The sequence below is a fragment of the Pristis pectinata genome, chromosome 1, assembly GCF_009764475.1.
Source record: "Pristis pectinata isolate sPriPec2 chromosome 1, sPriPec2.1.pri, whole genome shotgun sequence".
In the NCBI taxonomy this organism is placed as follows: Eukaryota; Metazoa; Chordata; class Chondrichthyes; order Rhinopristiformes; family Pristidae; genus Pristis; species Pristis pectinata.
Window position 1 is genome coordinate 28,453,337 of NC_067405.1, and position 23,445 is coordinate 28,476,781.

Sequence of the window (23,445 nt, forward strand, 5' to 3'; positions counted from 1 at the left end):
GATAATAAATCTGATTCTTCTGATTCTGAATTCGGGCTGAGGTACATAATTTATCATCAAGAATATTATTTGAAGCCTTGTGTGTCAAAATATTAAGAGCAAATGCATGTAAATCAACATATTGTTCCTGCGTTAATTTATTATGTTCAGTTGGCAGTAATAATACATTCACAAGAAAAAAAACCTGAAAATACAAAAAAAAATACCCCAGTCTTTTGTTACATTGGAACGAGCAGAGCTGCATGAATTGGGTGGTGGTCTGGAATTATGTCTGTTGTTAGCATTGTGTTTAATAAAAGCTACTTAATGGTAATAACAAAGGATATTCCAGGGATTTAAGGACTTAAACCAAATCTATTGCTTATCTCTGTATAACATCTGTTGTAGTCCTGCTGCATTTATGGAATTACAGAACAACTTTTTGATAGTCCAGGCTTTTGATGGTGGAAGTCAGCTGTAGATGAGTGTTCATTTCTTCTCCCTCCTCTGGGAGATCACGCTGAGTCTGATTCTAGTCCAGTGTGATTACATTATGTCTGGATATCCCATGCTTGGGTATTCTAATTTTAGTGGAAGTAACAAGATGGTCAAAACAAGTTTTGAACTTAAACTTTGTTCTCTTTGTTTTCCTTACAGCTGGTATCCCACAATAAAAGTTCTTGTGTGTTTATTTCCTGAAGTAGTTCAATAATTGAATGCCAAATGGATTATTTGTCCACCTTGATATATTATAGTTCTTTTGGTTAAAGGCAATGTTGTGTGGAATAAAGATGTGCAAATTCACAATGTTGTAAAATACAAATCTTTGAACTGCAAAATATAAATAAAGAACTGTATCTAGAAATTACTAAATCACCTCCATATCCAGTAGAATTCTGTCTTTCTAACAACTTTTTATCATCCTAAAGTACATACATGAAATGCATAATAGGTAGAAATAAAAAGTTGCTAATTTTGCATTATCATTTCAAAAGCATTTCAATGATTGCTACCATTTTATCCTACAGTGTCCCAGAGGACCAGGCACAGTCGAAGAAAGCAGCAAAGAAACTACAGAAAGAAGCAGAAAAGGCTGCTAAAAAGGCAGAGAAGCAAGCCAAATTGGTTGGTTTGAAAACCTTTTCAGATGCATGCAGTTGCCTAGACCATTTGTGAAAAATGGGTAACTAGTTGATTAGATTTGCAGATGTGGCTTTTGCAATTTTTAAATAAAATTAAGTTACAGAAGATATTGCTGAAGCATGCCTTTAATCTTGTGCTCAACATCAAAGATGTCAGAACCGTAACCTCTGTTGTGAAGTCCATTCTTCCAATGTGCATTGTGGAGTTTAATTGTAGATTGGATGATTACTGCATTCAGGGCAAGAAATGTTTATTTTAATTCCCAAGAAGTATGTTGTTTTGTTTTACTCCAGGTTTTTCCACTCTTTCCCAGACATTAGTGACTCATGCTCTCTACAACTCATGGCTGTCAGCAAGCTTCTGGGGCCCTACCCAATGGGCATTCTTTCTTAGAGACCAAGAAGCTTTGTAATCATGGGAAGTATTTCATCCCAACCTAATCTTGTCCTTGCCTAAAGTCCACAAAGTGGGCATTTTCTAGCATTTGTCACTAAATGATGACTAGAGATTCCTGGATTTTTTTTTGCTTTTTCTCATCCATATCTTTCATCCATAAGTGAAGGACCCTTGGGCTCCAAATGTGGTACCAAATTGCCACTTTGTCTAAGATTAGTTGACTCATTGTGTACTAATTTAGATTATTTGGCTCAGCACTTAGTTACCAAGTTATCAGGATGGCTACTCAAGCAGCATTTTGACAAATTTGCTTTAAGAGTGCAATTTAAGGAAAATGTATTGAAACATAATTATGGAGATATAGTTGTTCAGGTTTCTGAATACAAGATAATGGGTGACAATTTGTATAATTGTCTGGCAATCATAAATAATGGCATGTAAAATTTAATCAGTCCTTATATTTGTGTACTTTAATTCAAAAATAGTGTGATTGATGTAACTAAGATTGTTAATATTTTTATTCACTATAGGCAGCAGAAAATCAAGCAGATGAGGAGGTGGGTGCATATCTAAATTAAAGATTTTGTTTAATTTAAATTTTAAAAATTACATATGATAATGTGTCCAGAAATGTTGCTAATTTTTATCATTAAATAGTTTTGCAAAAGTTAATGTAAAATACCTTTCCATTCGTATGTCTGAGATTTCCAATCCGCATTTAGATTGGTTAACTGTAGAGACTTTTAAAACCTAAGCATGTTTGGTTCTCTTCAAAAGAAATGTTTTCTTGTGTACTGATTATACCACATGGAAGTCATCCATTACCTACATGACTTTATTTTCATTCTTGCGTTAACTGTGTCTCGGAATAATGAGATTTCAGTGTAGAGTTTTGTGCACTTGTATGTCCATTTGGGAGCATCACTTTTCTTCGTGCATGTGCATGGAATTTGAAATTGGCTCTTGGTTCAGTAACCTAATTCTCTTGGGCTGCCTTCAGGATATGCAAAATGCCCCAAGATCCATTATTCCCTTAGGTATTCCTGTTGTTTCTCCTGATCTTGTTTATAACCCATGATTTTTTAAAAATGGTCATGCTGGTGAACATATTGTGCTTCCTGCATTTGAGGATGAGTGTTTGGAGGTCTATTTCTTTGTAGTAGAGCTTGATACATCCCTGATGTTTTCATGGATGAAGACTTTATTTTAAGATCGTGATTGCAGGCTATATTAGCTCAGGCCTTGATTGTGAATTTGCCCCATAGATAGCAAGAAAAATTTCTCAGATACATTAGGAAACTATGCATAATTGGAATTGGGTGGTGAAATTATCTTCTCAATAATCAAAACAGTTGAATGATGCAATTGGTCTTTTTGTTTGTTTTGGAGGTGTTTGGGTCATAGTTCCGTTAATGTACATGCCTACAAAGGTCCCTACAAACTGTTGCATCCAACTTGCAAATGGGGAAAGAAATGAGGCAGAGACAATGTGTTCATTACTGGAAAACGGTAAATTTTGTACCTGCCCTTCATGAAAGTGGGAACGATGGTGATAAATATTCCTGGGCATTTTTCCGTCCATAACCACTCAAGTTCTATGTGGAAGCTGCAAACTAGGCTTCTTCATATTTGGTGGTGACCGAGGCAAAGAGTTTAAGTTGATTTAATGTTTTATTTTAAGAGAATACATCTGTTGTAGGGTATTGGCTGTTAATGGATTCTGAACTATTTTTAATCAGTTAGATTGAATTTCAGTCTCCATTTAAGACTGATGATGTTGCAATAACAAAATTAGCATTAGAGTGTATTTCAGTGCAACGTTCTGAAAAGAATTTTGAACCAATTGGACAAGACCTTGAATGTTCATTTAATTAGGAGATTGTGCATTTTTATGATTGTGTTATATGTAAGGTTTGAATAGTTTGTTATAAACTTCATAATAATTTGCATTAATGATAGAAGTAGATACAGTTTCAACATCACAGTTCATGTGAAGAATCACAAAGGCCTTCTCAACTATATCAATACAATTATTTAAAATTTGTGGTGATATTATGCCAGGTGCTTTATGATTTGTATGAACTGTTAGCATCAAATTATCATATATGCCATATTTATTGTTTATATATAATCTTCCAGTGTATTAAATATGGTTTCCCTTTTAGGACTTCGCTAAGGACAAATATGGAATTCTTCCAATGATTCAATCACAAGAAAAACTGGGTGAGTTTAATAATAAAAAAGGACTTGCAAATAATGCAGTCAACAAGAAAAATACCAGACACTTTTTTTAAGAGCTCTAAGTAAAAGTCTGGTTAGATAGAGTCTCTTTTTGAAACTAAATTCAAGTGCTTTCTTCAAGCACATTGATGCTATTGTATCAGCTAAAATGTCAGAAACAAAAAACTGAATAAATATGTTAATGTTTTCTGAGACAGACTCAAGAAAAAAAGTCTCAAAAAAGTGATTTCACTAATATTAGCTTGTCTCTGAGAGAATGCTAAAGCCTAAGGTTTTTAACAAAGGGAAAGATAGTAAGTGTACTAACTTCTGATGTGTGCTTAAATGGTGGAAGTTTGACTTCCTTTATGGGGGTGTGCATGTCCCATCCCAAACCCTCATATTGAGAAAATACGAAGCCTAACCAGATTTATATGTTTTGCTTGCGCATCTGAATACCTTGATGTTTTGATCTTTGAGGTGACACACTATTTTCTGAGCTAACTCTAAAACAGTGATATCTTCTTCATTGCAAAGACCGTGTGTTGGTTCATGTGAAAAATCTGACAGAAGATAAAGCCGACCAGATGGTCTGGCTCCGTGCCAGAGTCCACACCAGTAGAGCCAAAGGTAAGAACAACGCATAACAGTATTCAGTTGTCTTTCCCTTTATACTTGGTCAACAGGAAACAGCTTTCTGGAGGTAGAAGTTTCTCATCATAAGAATAAAGCTTTTGTAGGCTTATTTCAGCCCTAACAACAAATTAGATAACAAGCTTTGAATTTTTTGAAGATAAAATGGAAAGTATACATAAAACCAATTTATGCAAAACATTTGGTTGATTAACAATAGTGCTCTCATTCTGTGAATGGGAACATACAAGACCAATAGCAAAAAGTACAGCTACTATAAAACTCTGGTTAGGCTTCATCTGGAGTTCTGAATTCAGTTCTGGTCACCCCATTATAGGAAGGATATTGAGGCTTTGGGGAGGGTGCAGTGGCGGTTTACCAGGATGCTGCCTGGATTAGAGGGCATACCCTACAAGGAGAGGTTGGATAAACCTGGGTGGTTTTCTCTGGAGTAGCAGAGACTGAAGTGAGATCTGATAGAGGTTCATAAGGTTATGAGAGGCATAGATAGAGTAGACAGCTGGTACTGTTCTCCCAGGTTAAAGTGTCTAATAGAAGAGATGAGAGGGGTTAGGTTCAAAGTGCAGGGCCTTTTTTTTTTACATAAAGTGTGGTGGGTGCCTGGAATGTGCTGCCAGGATTGGCAGTGGAGGCAAATACAATAGAGGCATTTCAGAGCCTCTTAGATAGCCACATGGATATGCAGAGAATGGAGGGATATTGACTTGTGGAGGCAGAAGGAATTAGTTTAGTTAGATGTTTAATTACTAGTTTAATTAGTTTGGCCCAACATCTTGGGACGAAGGGCCTGTTCCTGTGCTGTGCTGTTCTATGTTCTACATTATTAGATGAATCCAACTTCAACCATTCATAAAAGAATATGTACATTTTTAAAATTTCTGCTTAAACTTTTGTTTGAAAACCAAAAGAAAGATGATACTACGTCAGCTGGTTAAGAAATATTTGAAATTGCAATGTCAAGTTAAACAGTCAATAATTAAGATTCACTTCAGAGAGTTGAAACTTTGGCTGGCACATTAGTACCGTGGAATGCTGCACTGCTCAAAGTGCTGTCGTTTGGAAGAGATCTTAAGCTGAGGTCCTGTTAACATCGTCATAAGAGAGAAGTGGAGGGCTTATGGTGTTCTGGCAAATACTTAGCTGTGAGCGAATATCGCAAAGTACCACATTTTGCCCAGATGAATTCCCATTTCTTGTCATTACGTAAGAGGCCACAGGAATTTCTTGATCTTTCAGCATTGAAGGGAGGTCACTAACTGAGGGAAGTTGAGAAGTTTATAGGATAGACAGTTATGTAGAAAATATTAATTCTGAAGATCATTTCCAACTAAAATATAACTTGGGTCCTTGTTCATATTGGCAAAAGTGTAATTTAAGGCAAATGCCTTAAAGTTACCTGCACAACTCCCTCACATGGATGAATTTTATTATATGATGGAAATGGCAAAAATCTTCAGCAATTAACTCTGTTTTGTGTTTAATAGGTAATCAAACATGTACAGGTTCTTTTTTGAATGGGTGAGGTTGAATTGGTCAAATAACTTCCCAATATTCATATTAATCATGTATGCTCTCATTTAAAGAATGAAAGCGCTACTGGTAATCAGTCCAGTTTTTAGTGTATGATTGTCTCTGCCATCTGGACGGTTTTACATTACGGTGTGAATCTGGTAATTCTTTGTTATTTATGTTTGCAAGATGTTATAGCAAAGGGTGTAAGAAATAGTTGTAGGCTCAACTGCCCCTTGAGCCTGCTCAGCCATGGAATAAGCACGTCATTCTCCCATCCTTTCTCAGTTTCATTCAAGTCTCTTCATGTACAAAAACCTATTGATCCTAGACTTTAATATAATCATTAACTTTGCATCCATGTTCCTATATTTTAAGTTTCATTTAAACACATTTAGTAGATTGCCTTTGTTTAATGAAGCTTACAAGAATGTTACCTGTATGGCTTACTCATTTTTGGCAGTAATTTTTGTTAAAATCATTTTGGCAAGCTAGGAATCAAGAAATATTTTGCCACAATGAAAAATTTGGAATTAGTCTTTCTGGATAATTTAAATAATTGATTTGTTCTGTGAGATTCTGAGAGCTGATATTTCCATTTAATTTATGTGGATAGAAATATTTTTCCACACATGCTTCCATGTAGCTTTAAAGGAAAAGTCTATGAATAATAAAAAAATTGTGACTAAGTTGAAAGAAACAAAGGAGTGTGTCAGGGGATCTTGTGTTATGTAGCACTCAATGCACACTATTTTTATCTCCACAGGGAAGCAATGCTTTTTAGTTCTACGTCAGCAGCAGTTTAACATCCAAGGACTTGTGGCTGTGGGAGACCATGTGAGCAAACAGATGGTCAAATTTGCTGCTAAGTGAGTTCAGAATTACATCCTGTTGTCTCAAGTACAAATATGAGAAAGTTAATTGTAGGGTTACTTTGTTGGCATAGTTCTGAAATATCATCGTTAGTATGCAGTTCCTAAATGGCATTGTTTTGATGTTCAGGCAGCAAAGGAATCTTAGACATATTAAGATTATTGAAACCCAGTCTATTTTGAAGATTCATGCAAACTGAAACTAATCTGGTATTTCTGAAGGATGAACCTGATTGATGTATACAAAATAATGAGGGCCATAGATTGGATAGACAGATGCCTCTACTATGGTGAGAAAGTTGTTCACTAAGACTAGAGGGCATAGGCTTGAGGTAAGGGATGGGAGAAGTAGAAGGGATCGGAGGAAGAATTTTTTCACCAATATGGTAGTTGTAATCAGGAAAGCAATGCCTGAAGAGGAGGCAGAGACTCTTGCAACATTTAAAAAGTATCGAAATGAGCACTTGAATCACTAAGGCATAGCAGGCTACAGGCTTCTACGCCTTGGTGATTCAAGTGCTCATTTCGATGAGTATTGGAAAATGGGTTTAGTATAGATGCATACAGTATGTGATGATTTGCATGGACCTGGTGGGCCAAAGGGCCTGTATTCATGTTGTGCAGCTCTCTGACAACAACTTGAAAGTGGCAACACAAGTAGATAGAGTGGTAAAGAAGGCGTATGGCACGCTTGCCTTCATCGCTAGGGGCATAGTCAGGAAGTCATGATGCAGTTGTATAAAATTTTGGTAAGCCACACTTGGAGTATTGCATGCGGTTCTGGTCACCACATTACAAGAAGGATGTGGAGGCTTTGAAGAGGGTACAGAAGAGGTTTACCAGGATGGTCCCTGGATTAGAGGGTATTACCTATGTCCTGTAATTGTAAACTTCCCTATTCTGGAAAAAGACTGTGACCATCCACCTTATCTATGACCCTCATAATTTTATAAACCTCTATAGGGTTATATCTCAGCCTCGTTCGCTCCAGGGAAAACAGTCCCATCCTATCCAGTCTTTCCTTATAACTCAAGCATTCTAGTCCAGTTAACATCCTTGTGAATCTTTTCTGCACCCTCTTGCGCTTAATCACATCCTTCATATTGTATGACAACCAGAAATGCACTACTCCAGGTGATCTCACCAATGTCATGTACAGCTGCAACATGACTTCCCAACTCTTGTACTCATTGCCCCAAGCGATGAAGACAATGCATGCCATATGACACCTTCACCAGCCTGTCTACCTGTGTTGCAATTTTAAGGGAATTATTTATCTGTACCCCTAGGTCTTTCTGTTCTATAACACAATCCCAGGGCTCTGCCATTCACTGTCTATGTCCTGCCCTGGTTTAACTTCCCAAAATGCATCACTTCACACTTGTTTGAGTTAAGTTCCATCTGCCATTCCTTTGCCCACTTTCCCAGTTGATCTAGATCCTGCTGTAACCTTAGACGACCTTCTTTACTGTCCACTACACCACCAATTTTGATATTATCTGCAAATTTACTAATCACGCCACCTACATTCTCATCCATATTGTTTTTATATATGACAAACAACAGGGGACCCAGTACTGATCCTTGTGGCACATCAGTGGTCACAGGCCTCCAATTTGAAAAACAACCCTCCACTACCACCCTCTGACTCCTGTGGATAGAAAGAATATGATCTCTCACATCACATCTCCCCCACATTGCCCCTCTCCCTTTCACCATTTTTTTCCCCTCCCTCATCTGCTTTCACCACTGTCTGCTGCTCTCCCACTGCCTTCAACTCTGCCCCCTATGACTCTGGTTGGTGGGTAGCTTGCCACCCTTTTCCCCAAAAGGTGGATTGATAACTGGAGTCATTAATTTAAAATAATTTGTGCAAGATTTTATCGAATTTTCTCCACATACAGAATTTTTATGATCATGCCTATTTGATGGGGTACGAGAAGCAAATTCTATAGGAATTTCTGAATTCTAATTGTATTCTTATTTGAAAAAATTGAAGGTTAAAGATAAAGAAAAAGCTAGGGTTTGGCACTGTATTAAATAGCTTTAAAGGAATTAAGACAGTTTAGGAATCTCTTTTTAAAAAATATGATGTGCATGTGTATATTCATCTTGTACTGTTAAAAATATCTTTAAGAATATTTTGAATCAAGGTCTCAAGTCCTAATTTTTAAATGGTCTAATAATTTCTTAGATTCTAAAGCATTTCTTCTTAAAGAACCACATCCTATTGTGCAATTATATTGTGGTGTTTAAAATAGATATCCTGACGGATGTTTTTGTAAGGGTGATTACAGGTTGCTGGTCACTAAAGGGCTTTGTAAACTTATGTAATCACTTTACTGCAGACTTTTTTCACAGATGGCTCGGCTTGGTTGTGTTAAACTGATATGCCTGGTTTAACAGATGAGACAGGAAGTTCATTTGCACCTGTCTCAGTTCATAATGTTCTGTGTCACCATGCACAGTATTTTTGTGTGGGAGTGTGATCACAGATTCAACAGAAGGGTTGTTAGTTAGCAAAATATGTGTTGTGTCTGTATATGCCTATAATATGTGCACTGCCTACTCATGCAAGAAATGTGTATCTGAATTTATATTTTCTTAATTATAATCTCTTGGTAAATTTAAAGTTTCCTTTCAAGTAAAAAGAGTTATGGATATAGCTGTCATTGCTATTTTTGGTAAGGGCTTCGCATAGCCTAAAAGCCATCTTCATATGTTGTTGGTAATAACCTATCTGCCTTCTGATGATCTACTTATCAGCCTACAGAAACTGGGTTTTGTTAGCCTTATGAAATCCTTCAGAATTTCGAAATTGCATTATAGCCACAACATAAGAGCAGGGAGGTTTTGCTAGAAGTGTATACAATGCCAGTTAGAACACAACTTGAACACTGGAAAAAAAAGTCTGTAGTAAAGTGATCACACATAATAAGTTCCAGATACCATATTACAGGAAAGATGTGATTGTACTGGAAAGGATACAGAAGAGATGAAAAAGGATATTGCCCAGATTGGAAAATTACAAGCTACAAGGATATAGAGGAGAATCTGAGGTTGTTTACTTTTGAAGAGGGGAGGCTGAAGGGAGACTTAATAGAGGTGTATCAAATGTGAAGGGCCCAGATGGAATAAATAAGAAAGGTGTATGACTGTTATCAGAGGGGTCAAAAACCAGGGAGCATAGAGTAATTGGCATAAAGATTAAATGAGAGATGTGGAAATGTTTTTTCACCGAGTGGGTGCTAGGAGTCTATAACTCACTACCTGAAGTGCTTGAATGTGTCCTTGAAGGCACTGACCTGCATGGAGGAAACTTGGTGCCAAAAGGTGCAATTAGGCTGCTTCATTTTTTTTTGACTCGCAAGGACATGATGGTCCTGCAATTAGGAAAGTTAACAGAATGTTATTGTTTATTGCTAAGGGATAAAGTAGGGGGGTTGTGCTTCAGGTATCAAGGGCATTGCTAAGCTCACATCTCGAATACTGTGTATAGCATTGATCTTTTTCAAGGAAGGATGTAAGTGTTGGAAGCAGGTCAGAGAAGATTTACTAGACTAATGTGTGAATGGCAGGTTGTCTTATGAGGAGAATTTAATTGGGCTAGGCTTGTATTGGCTGGAGTTTATAAGAATGAGAAGGGTTGATTCAAATAAGGGTGATGTAGAGAGGATATTTCCTCTTGTGGGACAATCTAGGAAAAGGAGGGGTTGTCTATTTAAGACAGATTAGGTGAAGCAAAGGAAGTGGAAGGTTACTGTGGTTAGATGGGAATGCAGAGTTGAGGTTACAGTCAGGTCAACAATGATCTTTTTAAAAGGCTTGAAGGACCAAATGGCCTCTAACGGAGAACAATACAGCACAGGCACGGCACTTTGACCCACAATGTCTGTGCTGACCATGATGCCAATTTAAATTGCACATCTGCCTGCATGTGGTCTATATTCCTCAATTCCCTGCCTGTTCATGTGCCTGTCTAAATGCCTCTTAAATGTTATCACATTATCGTATTGTATCAATTATCGTATCTGCTTCCACTACCTCCCCTGGCAGCGCATTCCAGGCACCTACCACTCAGTGTCAAAAACTTACCACATAAATCTCCTTTAAAGTTTCCCCCTCTCATTTTGAAGCTATGCCTCTAGTATTTGACATTTGCATCCTGGGGTAAAAGACTTTGACTATCTACCCTGTCTGTGCCTCCCATAGTTTCATATGCATCAATCAGGTCGCCCCTCAGCGTCCGACACTCCAGAGAAAATAATTCAATTTTGTATAACCTCTCCTTTTAGCTAATGTACCCCATTCAAAGCAACATCCTGGTTAACCTCTTCTGCACCCTCTCCAAAGCCTCCACATCCTTCCAATAGTGTGGCAACTAGAATTGCACACGATATTCCAAATATGTCTTAACCAAAGTTTTATACAATTGCAACATGACTTCCTGACTTTTATACTCAATGCCCCAACCGATGAAGGCATGTATGCCATATGCTTTCTTTACCACTCTACCTGCCACATTCAGGGAGCAGTGGACTTGCACCCCAAGCTCCCTCTGTACATCAATGCTCCTAAGGGTCTTGCTATTTAATTTTAAACTCCATTTGCCACTTCTCTGAGGAGCGACCTGATTGATGCGTATGAAACTATGAGAGGCATAGACTGATTACATTTCTGCTGCCGCTGATGACCCACAATGATTCATGCATGCCCAGAGTTAGGTTGCTGGATCTATTTAGCATAACGGTTGTGCCACATGCACCATGACGTGTATTTTCACTGTGAAGACAGGATTTTTTTCTCCACAAAGACTCTGGTGGTCACTCCTACCAATGCTGTTGTGGACAGATGCATCTGTGACAGGTAGATATGAGGATGAGATCAAGTAAGTTTTTCCCTCTTGTTGATGCCCTCATCACCTGCCACAGACCCAATCTAACAGCAATGTGCTTTAGCACCCGACTAGTTTGGTCAGTAGTGGTGCTACTGAGCCACTTCTTGTGATGGACATTGAGGACCCCCTCCCCAGAGTACTTTCCTCACCTTTGCCATTCTTGGTGCTTCCTCCAAAGTCAAAGTCGAGTTTATTGTCATATGCACAAGTATATGTATGCACAGGTGCAATGAAAAACTTACTTGCAGCTGTATCGCAGCTTAAAAAAATCCATTTGAAGTAACTAAAATAGGTGAGTATGTTTCAAGCATGATGGGTAACTTTCTATTTATGGATTCTATTTCTTTAGATAATTTGGAGAGAGATACTGTTCATCTCTATTTCACACTTCTCGCCTTTTTTGTCCACCCAACCCATGTTTAGATCAAATATGGTGCAGAAAAGAAGCATTTTTAAAGTGGGTTTACGTTTTCCCTAAACTCCTGAATTCTGTATTAATTTGCATGAAGAAATATGGAATTGACTGGGTCCTTGTTCCTTGAACAGGAGCCAGATCAAGCCCTCTCCATCACCACCCTTTTCTGCCCCTCTGATATTGTACAAATTTATCTTTGACTGCTCTTGCTCCCAAAGGAACTGATGTGACATCCAAGCTATGGCTGTCTCTTTTTGAGATACTTGGAGCTTTCTTTGTTTCAGTACTGTTCAGGTTCCCTCCCTTGCATCTCTTCCAGTGCATAGACTGAATCAGTGTCCCCATTGTCCTGAAGTGGAATATTTTGGCAATTTCTCTCAGCTTCATCTGGTCTTTTCTGATTCTTTATTTTGTGTCTCTATTCCCATTTCAGGGGCTAGGCTAGTAACAGTAAGTATAAGCCCATTCACTCCCTTGTCTGACTTGGTGCCATATATTCTGACAATGCTGGCATCCATACAACTGTAGGACTGCATCTCACCTTCTCTCATGACATGCTACAAACTTCTGGAGTCAACTTTTTGAACTTGTCAGTTTCAGGCAATGAGCATTTCCATCATTTTCTACTTTGCATTTCAATTTTTCATGTAATGATTCTGTTTCTATTTACACCTGTAGTTGAAACTTCTGTTTTCTTGCTTATCACATTACAATACTTTTGCCCTTTTGTTTTAATTCCAACTACTTTCTATGCTTTTGTAGACATATTGTTCTCTCCTGCCCTTCCTTCTTCCTTTATGTCTTGAAATCTCTGTTTAAACAATAAACATATGTTCCAGTTAGGATGAAAGATTTTTCATTCCTTTGACATTATGGGAGAGGGCCCTGAAGGAACATGTGATATATGTGGCAGGCACGGTAGTGTAGCGGTTAGCGTAATGCTTTACAGTGCCAGTGACCCAGGTTCAATTCTGGCCACTGTCTGTAAGGAGTTTGTACGTTCTCCCCATGTCTGCGTGGGTTTCCTCCGGGTGCTCCGGTTTCCTCCCCCATTCCAAAGGCGTACGGGTTAGGAAGTTGTGGGCATGCTATGTTGGCGCTGGAAGCGTGGCGACACTTGCGGGCTGCCCCCAGAACACACTACACAAAAGATGCATTTCACTGTGTGTTTCGATGTACATGTGACTAATAAAGATATCTTATCTTACCTTACCAATATTCTCAACGATTCAAAGCTGACCTCATGAGTATGTGGATCTGCAGATACTTACTCAGCAGATGGAGGACTTAGTTTACTTAACACCTTAATTTATTTTCTCTTTTCTCTTATTTATTCCATGCTAGTGGCATCACTAACCTTAAATGACATCTTCTGGTGCAGCCTGTTTGTGCCTTCTGTTGTGCATACAATCTCCTTCTCTCTCTCTATCCATTCTGGGATAGTGCATTCACAACTTTGCCGCTGGCTACCTCAGATCCACAGGTTATTCCACTATGTTAACTTGTAGTGGCTAAATGAACAATGCAGGGTGAAATGCTTATTTAAAAAAAAGTGCAGAAGTATGTGAAATAAATGTAGGTGAGATCTTTTTAATGTGTGCGTGACAAAAGACATATACATATCATTGTTTGATTTCTTGTGTTTGATCAGTCATAATCTGACAATAAAACTTCCAAAAATTTTCAAGTATTTTGCAAGGTTGTCTTTCATGCGACAATTTATAGATTGGAAATACTCATCTAGATCATAGTACTTTTTCTTGTCTGTAGCATTAGCAAAGAGAGTATCGTGGACGTGGAAGGTTATGTTCGGAAGGTGGAGCAGAAAGTAGAGAGCTGTTCCCAGTGTGATGTTGAGCTCCACATTGTAAAAGTAAGTAGCTTCTAAAGCTATAGGATATGTCGTATGTGCTGAGTTAACCACTGTCTAATATTGCAGTTAGGTGTGGTGATAACCTTATAAAATGTACATTTTTGATGAAGTTTTTAAATTAAAGTCATTTTCTTGATCAGCCAAATAATTCAATTAAGAACAGGCAGCACCTGTGATAAGAGAAACAATTAACATGCAAGGTCATTGACGTGCATACTGGGCAGGTGGTAAGTGAGGACCAGAGGAACTTTATACTTGTTTTGTCTAGAAAGAGAGCAGAGTTGAGGGAAATAGATGAGATGTCTTTATGGAGCTGTCAACTATAGTAGAAGGGAAATCACAATTAAAGTAGAAATATGCAATAGCATCCTTACAGGAGGCAGAGTGGGAGAAAGTATACTCCGGATAATTGTGTTAGTCTTTGAGCTTGTAATGGATGTTTGCCACAACATATCCCAGAGATCCAGAAAGGGAAGGACATGAAGGAGATATGAGGATGATGTTTTCAGAAATGGATCATGTGAAGGTGATAGTAGGATTGAAATAGGCAGCAGAAGTAATTAATTCTTCGAGTCGTGCATGAATGCAGGAAACAGCAGCATTACAGTCATCGATGTATTGGAAAAAAGTGGTGAGGGAGGGATCTGAGTGGGACTGAAGATAGGACTTCCTTTAAACCCTAATGTGGTCTTTTAGTTAACATGTTGTACTTTGAACCAATCATCCCAGTGTTTTCTGTATTGCTTTAAAAACAATCAGTGCTGGTTAATGTTAGTCCATCTGCTTTCTGTAATATATATTTGGGAATCACATGCCTACTTAAAGTACAAATTCAATTTGTTACATCTGAGATCTATAAGGTGAAGACCTATCCCTATTTATGGTTCTGTTCATTCTGCCATTTTGTTACTGTCCTAATATTTATGGCATAATTTGCTTTCAGCTCTTTGTTGTAAGTGCAGCTGAACCACGCCTTCCTTTGCAACTGGATGATGCGATACGACCTGAGACAGGTGATGAGGTGAGTCACATAATAGATAATTCCATTCTTACTAGATATCGATGCTGTATTTTATGATTTAATATACTCTTAATTCCACACAGTTTGCCAAAGGTTTTAGTTTTCTTTACCTTGCTTAGATATTGTTTAAAACATAACAAATACATTCCATATAGTTTTAAAAAGTCAAATTCTGTTAGCTCCTCATTTGCTAGATTTAATTGTTTGAATAGAATTGAATGTCTGCAAAAATGAGTGTATGGTCATATCACAGATGTAAAAAATCATGGAGGACATATTTAGCATCCCCTCTTAACAGTCAAGATGTATTACAATGAACTTACCTAAGTGTCAGGTGTATTTGTTTTTCAGTCATTCATAACCAAGTCCGCAGTTGATGAAAGGAATTTGATTGCATTCTTAAATCTAGTGTTAAAAATAACCTTGTCCATTCATTCAGTCACATTTTCCTGTGAATATTTCCAAAATTTGAGTTTTATCTTTCTCTTGGCCCTTTCATTGTTTTGTTGAAACTAATTGTGTCATTCTGCCAAGGATATATTAGTTAAAGTATTATGCTTTATTTTGTTGGACCATTGTCACATGTACATATCTGAAGATATAACCCATGTAATATGGTAAATTTATTCCAAATGTTAATAGAAAAAGTAAACCAATGTGATCCCACTTTTCAACACAAGTCCGTACCTCTTGGCTCTTCACATCTAAGTACTTTTTAAATATAAAGTGATTTTCTGCCTCTACCATGCTTTAAAGCAATTAATTCCAGAATCCTGATATTTTATGGGCAAAAAAAAGAGGTTTCCTCCTCTCTCTTTAATCCTTCCATCAGTTACTTTAAACCATTACCCCTGGTTTTTGGACCCCCTGCTAATGAAAATATTTCTTTATTCTGCACAGATCCCTTTATAATTTTAAAACTTGAATTGTCTCCTCTCAATTTCCTCTATTCCAAAGAAAGCAATCCAAACTTATTTAATTTTTCTTCAAATCTGCAATTTTCCTGTACTGGTAGCATCCTCATAAATTTCTTCTGCGCCCTCTCCAGCACAATTCTATCTTTTCTCTGAAAATCAAAAAAAAATGTAAATGCTGGAACTTTCTGAGTAAGAACTAGCCATGTCTACTGTAAGGCTACACATTTTTAATGTTTCTTTAAATTTTCTCTCTACAGACACTGTCTGGTCTGCTAGACATTCTATTTTTGGTTCAGTTCTCCGTAACAGCTCCAACCTGCACTTCACAGCTTTTGCTCTTCCCTTTGTTTGTTTTCTCTCTAACTGCCTTCATTAATCATTCAACCATGGTAGAAAGATTAAGGTATCACCATGGCAACCTTGATCCCGCCCTTTCAGATATATTCCCTTCTGTCCTTTCCATCCCTCGCCCACCCTCTCTGCAACTTAGAACTCATTTGCTTTTTTACTTTCACAATTCTGATGGAGTCTTTGACCTTAAAAGTTAACTGTTTCTTTTTCCACAAGTGCTACCTTACCTGAGTGTTTTCACTAATTTCTGTTTATATCTCATCTTTCCTCTGATGTCACTAGGACTGTATCTTTTTAAATGTGACTTAAAATAGTATATTTGCTAGCTATATAATCTTATTAAATTTGTAATTCACGCCCAAAAATATCTTAACACAGTAGTATCATTTGAAGGCTTCACCCAGATAGTTTAACTATTCTCACTGGGATTGACACTGTATTAATTAGAATCTGTTCTAACATTAGATTCTTGAGGAGCAAATTAAATCGTGCATTATTTTGACTGTATTTTACCTGTAAATTTGTGATAAGTAAACTTTTGACCAATCATGATTTACTACTATTATAACTGATCTATTTGGTGTGTTCATTTTGACTTTTTGGGAAAATTGAGGATAATGATGGCAGTTAATTCTCATGGGGAATTGCAGTAATACATTAATGTTATAAACAATTCTTCACTGAGACTTGGATGAAAATTAATTTTGGAGTTCCAAATAAAATTTATTGTATTTTCATTATTAATGCTTTATTAAATTTCATCATATTAGAATATTTGTATGCTTTTTCATTACAAAATAGAAATGATCTCAGACTAAAAGTAATAAAAGTAATATTGCTCTCCATAAACATGAAGACGAATAAAGACCGATGGGACAGTGTATCTGAAGGGAGTTGGAGAACCTTGATTTTAAACTTTTAAAACCAGCCTTGTGTGGTCAATAAAAAAAAACAAAAATGGTAACTTATTTAAGATGATGGAGTATGTTTCAGAACCCTGATAAGATTTGGATTGTTATTGAAACAATAACTGCTTTTCCTGCTCACCATCATACTAAATGCAGGAAATGGATTAGATAATTCCTCAATCGCCATTATTATCCTGTTTATGCACTGAACTAATGGATTAAGTTCTTTGATCATAACTCTACTACTAAACCATTCATTTCAATGGGTAACAACAGGAAAGTCAACACCAATAGCTTCCATCAAAATTTGACCAATTGGGATTGGCCAATTTTTGTATGTTAATTTGCTGATTTATTGTATGGATTTAGAATTTTGGGACTGTGGAAACCAGAATTGACCTTCAGTTTCTGTAAAAGTATCCCTTCCTACCTGTTGGAAGCAAGATTCAGTGGTTATAATTATTCAACCTGTTGATCATTTGATATATATTCTAATATTTCTATATAGGAAGGACGGGCCACCGTCAACCAAGATACGAGACTTGATAATCGAATAATTGATCTAAGGGTAAGCTATAGCATGCATGGTTCACTGGCCTTCTTAACATTTTCTCACATTGATAATAATAAATGTTCTTTCTTGCTGCATTTAATTTAAATTACCAAAGTTGCGATGATTTCAATCGACATTTGTTCAGGTTTCTTCCTCATCACCCTGGACTTTATCGTGGGACATAATTTGCATAATCAAAATCCAGTTTATTATCACTGATTTGTATGTTGTGAAATCTGTTGTTTTGTGGCAGCAGTGCAGTGCAAAGACATAAAATTACTCTAAATTAAGAAATAAATAGAGCAAAAAAAGGAATAATGAAGTAGTAATTGAGTTGAGTTCCTCTCATTTGTACTTCCTTCCACCATATAACCAATTTTACAAGCTTCACTCCTATTAGAAAATGCATCATCTTCCTCATAGGAGTTGCTCATTTCATATTTATCTTGTAAGTGTGTTGAAGTAATCCAATAGTTACAACCAGTAACTGTAGTTTATACAAACCATATCTTGAGCAGCCAGCCCCCTACCTGAGGGCCAGCAGTCTATGCTCTGTAGATGCTTCTTAATTTCAAAACGGATTACTTCTTTAACTTTACATTTCGACGGGTTTGTTTTTGAAAATTGGTTGTTTCTTGTTTGTATTAACACCTGCTATCCCTATTCTGTAACCCCTAAAAGATGTCCCATGTCTGACAGTTCCCTAACACCTCCCACACATGCTGCTTGACCTGCTGAGCTCTTCCAGCAGTTTGTCTGTTGCTCCAAAAATAATCTATGCTTTTCTGTCCCCAGTTCATCTTTGATGTTAAATGTTAAAATATTATGAGCTCTGTCTTAGTAATTCATTTTTGAAACTGTACATGCTCTAATAATAGTCACCATAGAGAAAACTTCCCCAGAGTTTATTAATTTTAAATTGATAAGCACTAATCACTTTCTGTCCAGTAGAACTAAGTGGCCTTTGCCTTATCAAAATATTGTTTAATTGTTTGTCTGCTCAGCATGGTTCCAAAGTCACAAATTCTGAACTCTGAACTGGAACTTATCGGCATGCAGTTAGATGGAATGGTTATATTGCACAGAAGGAATCCATTCAGCAAATAGATTCTGCAGCAATTCTTCCAAAGAGAAATTCATTTAATCCCAATATATCTACTGTTTTCCAATGTCTTACAATTTTTCCCCCAAGTTCATTTTGAAGGGTAATATTGAATCTGCATCCATCCTTCTTCATCAGACAGAGTTCCAAATCCTGACTATTCATTGCATACATGGTTTTTCGTGTGTTGCCTTTTATTCTTTTATCTGTGCCTGTAGTTGTGAGCTTAAATTTGTGACCTTGTAGTTGTGACCTGACCTTAAATCTACGCCTGTAGTTGTGTATCTCTTAGCCATTGGAAACCTTTTCTCTGAACTTTATCTAATTCTTTTTAAAATCTTCATTAAATCTCCTTTTAGCCTTTAGGGTAAATGACCCCAGCTTCTTCACTCACTAATATGAAAAATAGTCTTAAGGTACTTCATGGAGGTGTGAATAAAAACAGGCCATATTGAGGAAGGTAGGATTAGGTGGTTTTACAAACATTTGGTTAAGTAGCAAGGTTTTAAGGATTCTCTTAAAGAAAGTGGTAAAAACAGAGGTTTAGGAAGTTACACTACAGGAACTTGGCTGGAGTATTCTTGGTAGATTGAGCCATGTACAAGTACAAACATGACAACCAAGAGCAAATTGGTGCATATAGGAAGCTTTGGTTGAGCTGAAATTTGCGGAGTGTTTGAAATGAGAGATTGGCCAGAAGAGCAATTGTGGCTAGTGATGACAAAGCTTTTCTGAGGGTTTTGTTGAAGCTGAGCTGATAATTAGAGCGGGCAAATGATCTTATGGAGGTGGAAGCAGATGGACTTGACAATAGTGAGAAGATATGGCAGACGCTCTGCTTTAAGTCAAATGGCATATTGGAATTGCCAGCAGGTTAATTGAGAGGACACAATTTATCAGAACAAAAGCTGTGAGCTTCATTTTTTCCCGTTTTTAGCTGAAGGAAATTACACTATATCCAGGAGGAGATGTTTTAGAGACTGTCTTATTGGCATGAAGGCAATGTTGAGATTGTAAGCATTCACGTATACATAAATTATATTTAAGGAGCGGTGTGGTGTATTTGCACTTCCAGAAGGCTTTTGATACAGCTACTAAAGAGATTTTTAAAGATGATTAGAGTGGACAGTATTGATGTGGATTAAGGATTAGTTTAAAGATGGAAGGCAGAGTAGAAATAAACAGGTTGAGAGTCTATGACCAGTGGGGTTTACAGGGATTGTTTTGGAGCAACAGGTGTTCATGTTCCATAACAATTATTTGGATGAGTGGGTTAAATGTAAGATTTATGTTTGCTGATGTTGCAAAGCAGCGTGGACTGTGAGTGTGATACAATGGACATTAACAGGATAAGTGAATGGTGGCACAAGAGATGTGGAAGGATTGAAAAGCGAAAAAAGTGCACATGCTAGAAATCTGAAATAAAAAAAATGTTGGAAATACTTGGCAAGTCAGACGGTATCAGTGGGGGGATAAACAGATTGATGGCTTTTCATCAGAACTGAGAAAGGTCAGAAATCAAACATGTTTTAAGTTGAAAGGAAAGGGTGGTTAGAGAGAAGAAAGAATGCCTGTGATAAGGTGGAAACCAGGATGGACCAGTTGGCACAAGTGAAGGTCATGCTGGCTAAGCATGGGTGGTGAAGGTTTGTTAATCTCAGCTGGTCTATCTGGAAGAGACATAAATTGACAATGAATGAAAATGGAAAAAAATGTTAGAACTGTGAGATAAAAATTCTGGAAATCTGAATAAAGTGAACAATCCTGGTATTACTCAGCAGGACAGGCAGCGACTGTGGAGAGAGAGAAACAATTGCTGTACAAGTTGATGATCTGTCATCAGAACTGGAAAAGTTGGTTTTCTGAAATTGTTGAATTTAGTGTTAAGTCCTGGGGTCTGTAACGTACCCAGTAGGATGATGAGGATACTGTTCAATTTGCATTAGGCTTTATTAGAGCGGTGTAAGAAGCCTAAGACACAGTGTGAATGTGATGGAAAATTTAAGTAACATGTGACTGGAAGCTCAGGGTCACCCTTGTACAATGATGGAACTGCTCTGCAAAGCAGTCACACAATCTGTGTATGGTTATTCCAGTGTTGAGCAGGTCACATCGTGATCCCTAATTGTAGTACTGTAAATTTAAGAAAGTACAAGTGGATTGCTCTTTCTACATGAAGTGTTTGGATTGCCAGATATGGGAAGAGCAGGTGTTTCTCCTGTGGTTGTATGGGAATGTGCCTTGAGAAGAAACATAGGTGTAGATGAAAGTGAAAGAGTGAAGCAGGGAATAATAGAGAACAGTCCTCTTGGCATGTTGAAAGGAGAAGGGAGGGGCAAGGTGGTGGAGGTTTTGACTAGGAGACTGGTGGAGTGGAAAGTGAGGATAAGGGGGACCCTTATCCCCTCCTTTCCTTCCGGGAGGTGATGCAGAGGGGGTAACAGCAGAAATGCAGGAAATGAAATGGAGACCTGTCATTATGTGGAAAGGGAAACTTCAATTAAGAGAAAAAGATAACATCTCAGAAGCACTGGACTGGAAAGTGTGGTATCTAATCTGATGAAAACAGAGCTGGGGAAACTGGGAGAATGGAATGGAATCCTTACAGGAAGAGAGTGAGAAGTTGTCATCAAGGTAGCTGTCGGAGTTTGGACTCGTAATGGAAACTGGTCGCTAACTTATTCTCTGAAGTGGAGCAAATGAAAGTGAGAACAGAGCAAAAATTGTACCAAAGGTGATGTAGCTTTCTAGTCAATGGGAAGTAGCACCAACAGTCATTAATGTACCGGGATAAGAGATGAGCTGAGTAGGACTGAAATAAGACTCATTTATTCTGCCAATAGACGGGCAAGTCTTGGTCTCGTGGGATCCCATGGCTACAACTTTAATTTGGATGAAATGGGTGGAGTTGAAGGGGAAGCTTTCAGTATGAACACAAGTTCCATGTTGACTCTGCTCAATTCTACTATTATTTTCAAATGTCCTGTTACCACTTACTTGATAGATTCTGGCAAGTTTTCTACCAGTGATGCCAGGCTAATTGTCTGATGTTCCCTGATTTCTCTCTTCCTCCCTTCTTAAATAGTAGGGTTACATTGTCTCCCTTCCAATTTGTGGGAACTGTTCTAGAAGCTATGGAAATTTGGAAAACTACTTGACTATCTCCATAGCTACCTGTTTCAAAATCCTCAGAAGCAGGTTATCACTGATTTTCCTTTTAAGGAAATGCTAATTTCTTTGAGTGCCTGATTTACTGTGGACTTACAGTCCTCCACTATTTCTGAAAAGTTTCCTGTATCTTCTGTGAAAATGGGCACAGAAGGTTGGTTGGTTTGTTATCTTCCATTTTTTTTGCTCTCCAATATAATTTCTCCACTTGCAGTGTGTAAGGGACCCATGTTAACTTTTGTAAATCTTTTCCCTTTTGTTCTTGCAGATGTTTCCCACTAGCCTACTGTTGTCTATTTCTATTTCTATTTCTCTTTCCTTGTCAGACAATAATGAGTGCTTGGGGGTCAGTGTGGACTTGGTGGGCTGCAGGACTCTTGTTTCAGTCCAAAATGTCTCTGATTCTATTGTTCCTGATATCATTAGGCTGCTGAGCAGTCAATCGCATTAAAGTAAAATTCTCACACTGGAAATCAAGAAACAAATAACACAATTTTTAATTAATGTGTTCAGTGGTATGCTGAATGCTAAATAAAAAGTGGAACTTGTGTGACTGAAGCAGAAAACTGAAAAGTTTCAAAAAAAAATAATTAGGATCTTTATTTTGAAAATGCTTTTAAGATTTAGTTTGTTTGCCAAACAGTAATTGTGGCCTAGACCAGCACTTAGAAACTGGTTTAAATCTCATATAAAGCATATGAATTTCTGCACATTTTACATCGAGACCAGTCATGTTACCTGAGGTTCATGTCCAAAAAGATATTAATTTATTGAAGTCATGAAGTGACTATACTGTGAGTGCATTATATTATTGTCACTTTATGACTTGAATAAGTTAATATTTTGTTTCTGTTAGGATAATTTGTATCAGTAGATTGCAGTTGTTCAAGGAGTGGCTCAAATCTTACCTAAGTATTCACAGTGGTGGTCCTGTCGATATTGCTCAAATCTTGTGGATGGATTTTTCTTTTAAAAGTGGTTTTCATTTTGTTTCTGATCAACTGTTGAATAGTGAAACTGTTTTCATAAGTTTAGTGACAAGAACTGGGGTTTGTGTGGTTATGAAGGGAAACCACGTATATTTTATCTTCTGTAATAGTATACGTCAGTGATTAAATGTGCACATTGTTTATGTGCCTTGCACCAAAGATTTGAATATTACATTTTGCAATCATACCTCTCAGTATTTCAACAGCTATTGTAGTAAGTTCAACTGTGACAATTTTTTTTGGAGTTTTGCAGATGCAATGATCAGAATTGGATTTTCCCCACTTGAGTTGGAGGAAGACAAACTTTGGCTGTTTCAGGCCTCGCTTGTGGACACTTGCAGGAAAGCAGTGCTGTCTGACACCCTGGTTAGGCATAGGAGCCAGCTTGAGTGTATGAACTTGTCAACATAAAATAAATATATTAATTTTGCAGGACATCTTTCAGGTTAATTTACATTAGTTATTGCAGTTATAGTTA

General features: G+C 37.3%; 1 protein-coding gene across 1 annotated transcript in view; it reads left to right on the forward strand.

The window, feature by feature from the left end:
• dars1 (aspartyl-tRNA synthetase 1) overlaps positions 1–23,445 on the forward strand; it is a 49,417-nt gene that overhangs the window by 13,097 nt on the left and 12,875 nt on the right. Inside the window, exons 2-9 of the mRNA XM_052020825.1 lie at positions 1,008–1,104; positions 2,049–2,075; positions 3,684–3,741; positions 4,276–4,368; positions 6,668–6,770; positions 13,856–13,958; positions 14,902–14,979; positions 17,664–17,723. Coding sequence (XP_051876785.1) covers positions 1,008–1,104; positions 2,049–2,075; positions 3,684–3,741; positions 4,276–4,368; positions 6,668–6,770; positions 13,856–13,958; positions 14,902–14,979; positions 17,664–17,723 — 619 coding nt within the window. The remainder of the gene's footprint in view (positions 1–1,007; positions 1,105–2,048; positions 2,076–3,683; positions 3,742–4,275; positions 4,369–6,667; positions 6,771–13,855; positions 13,959–14,901; positions 14,980–17,663; positions 17,724–23,445) is intronic.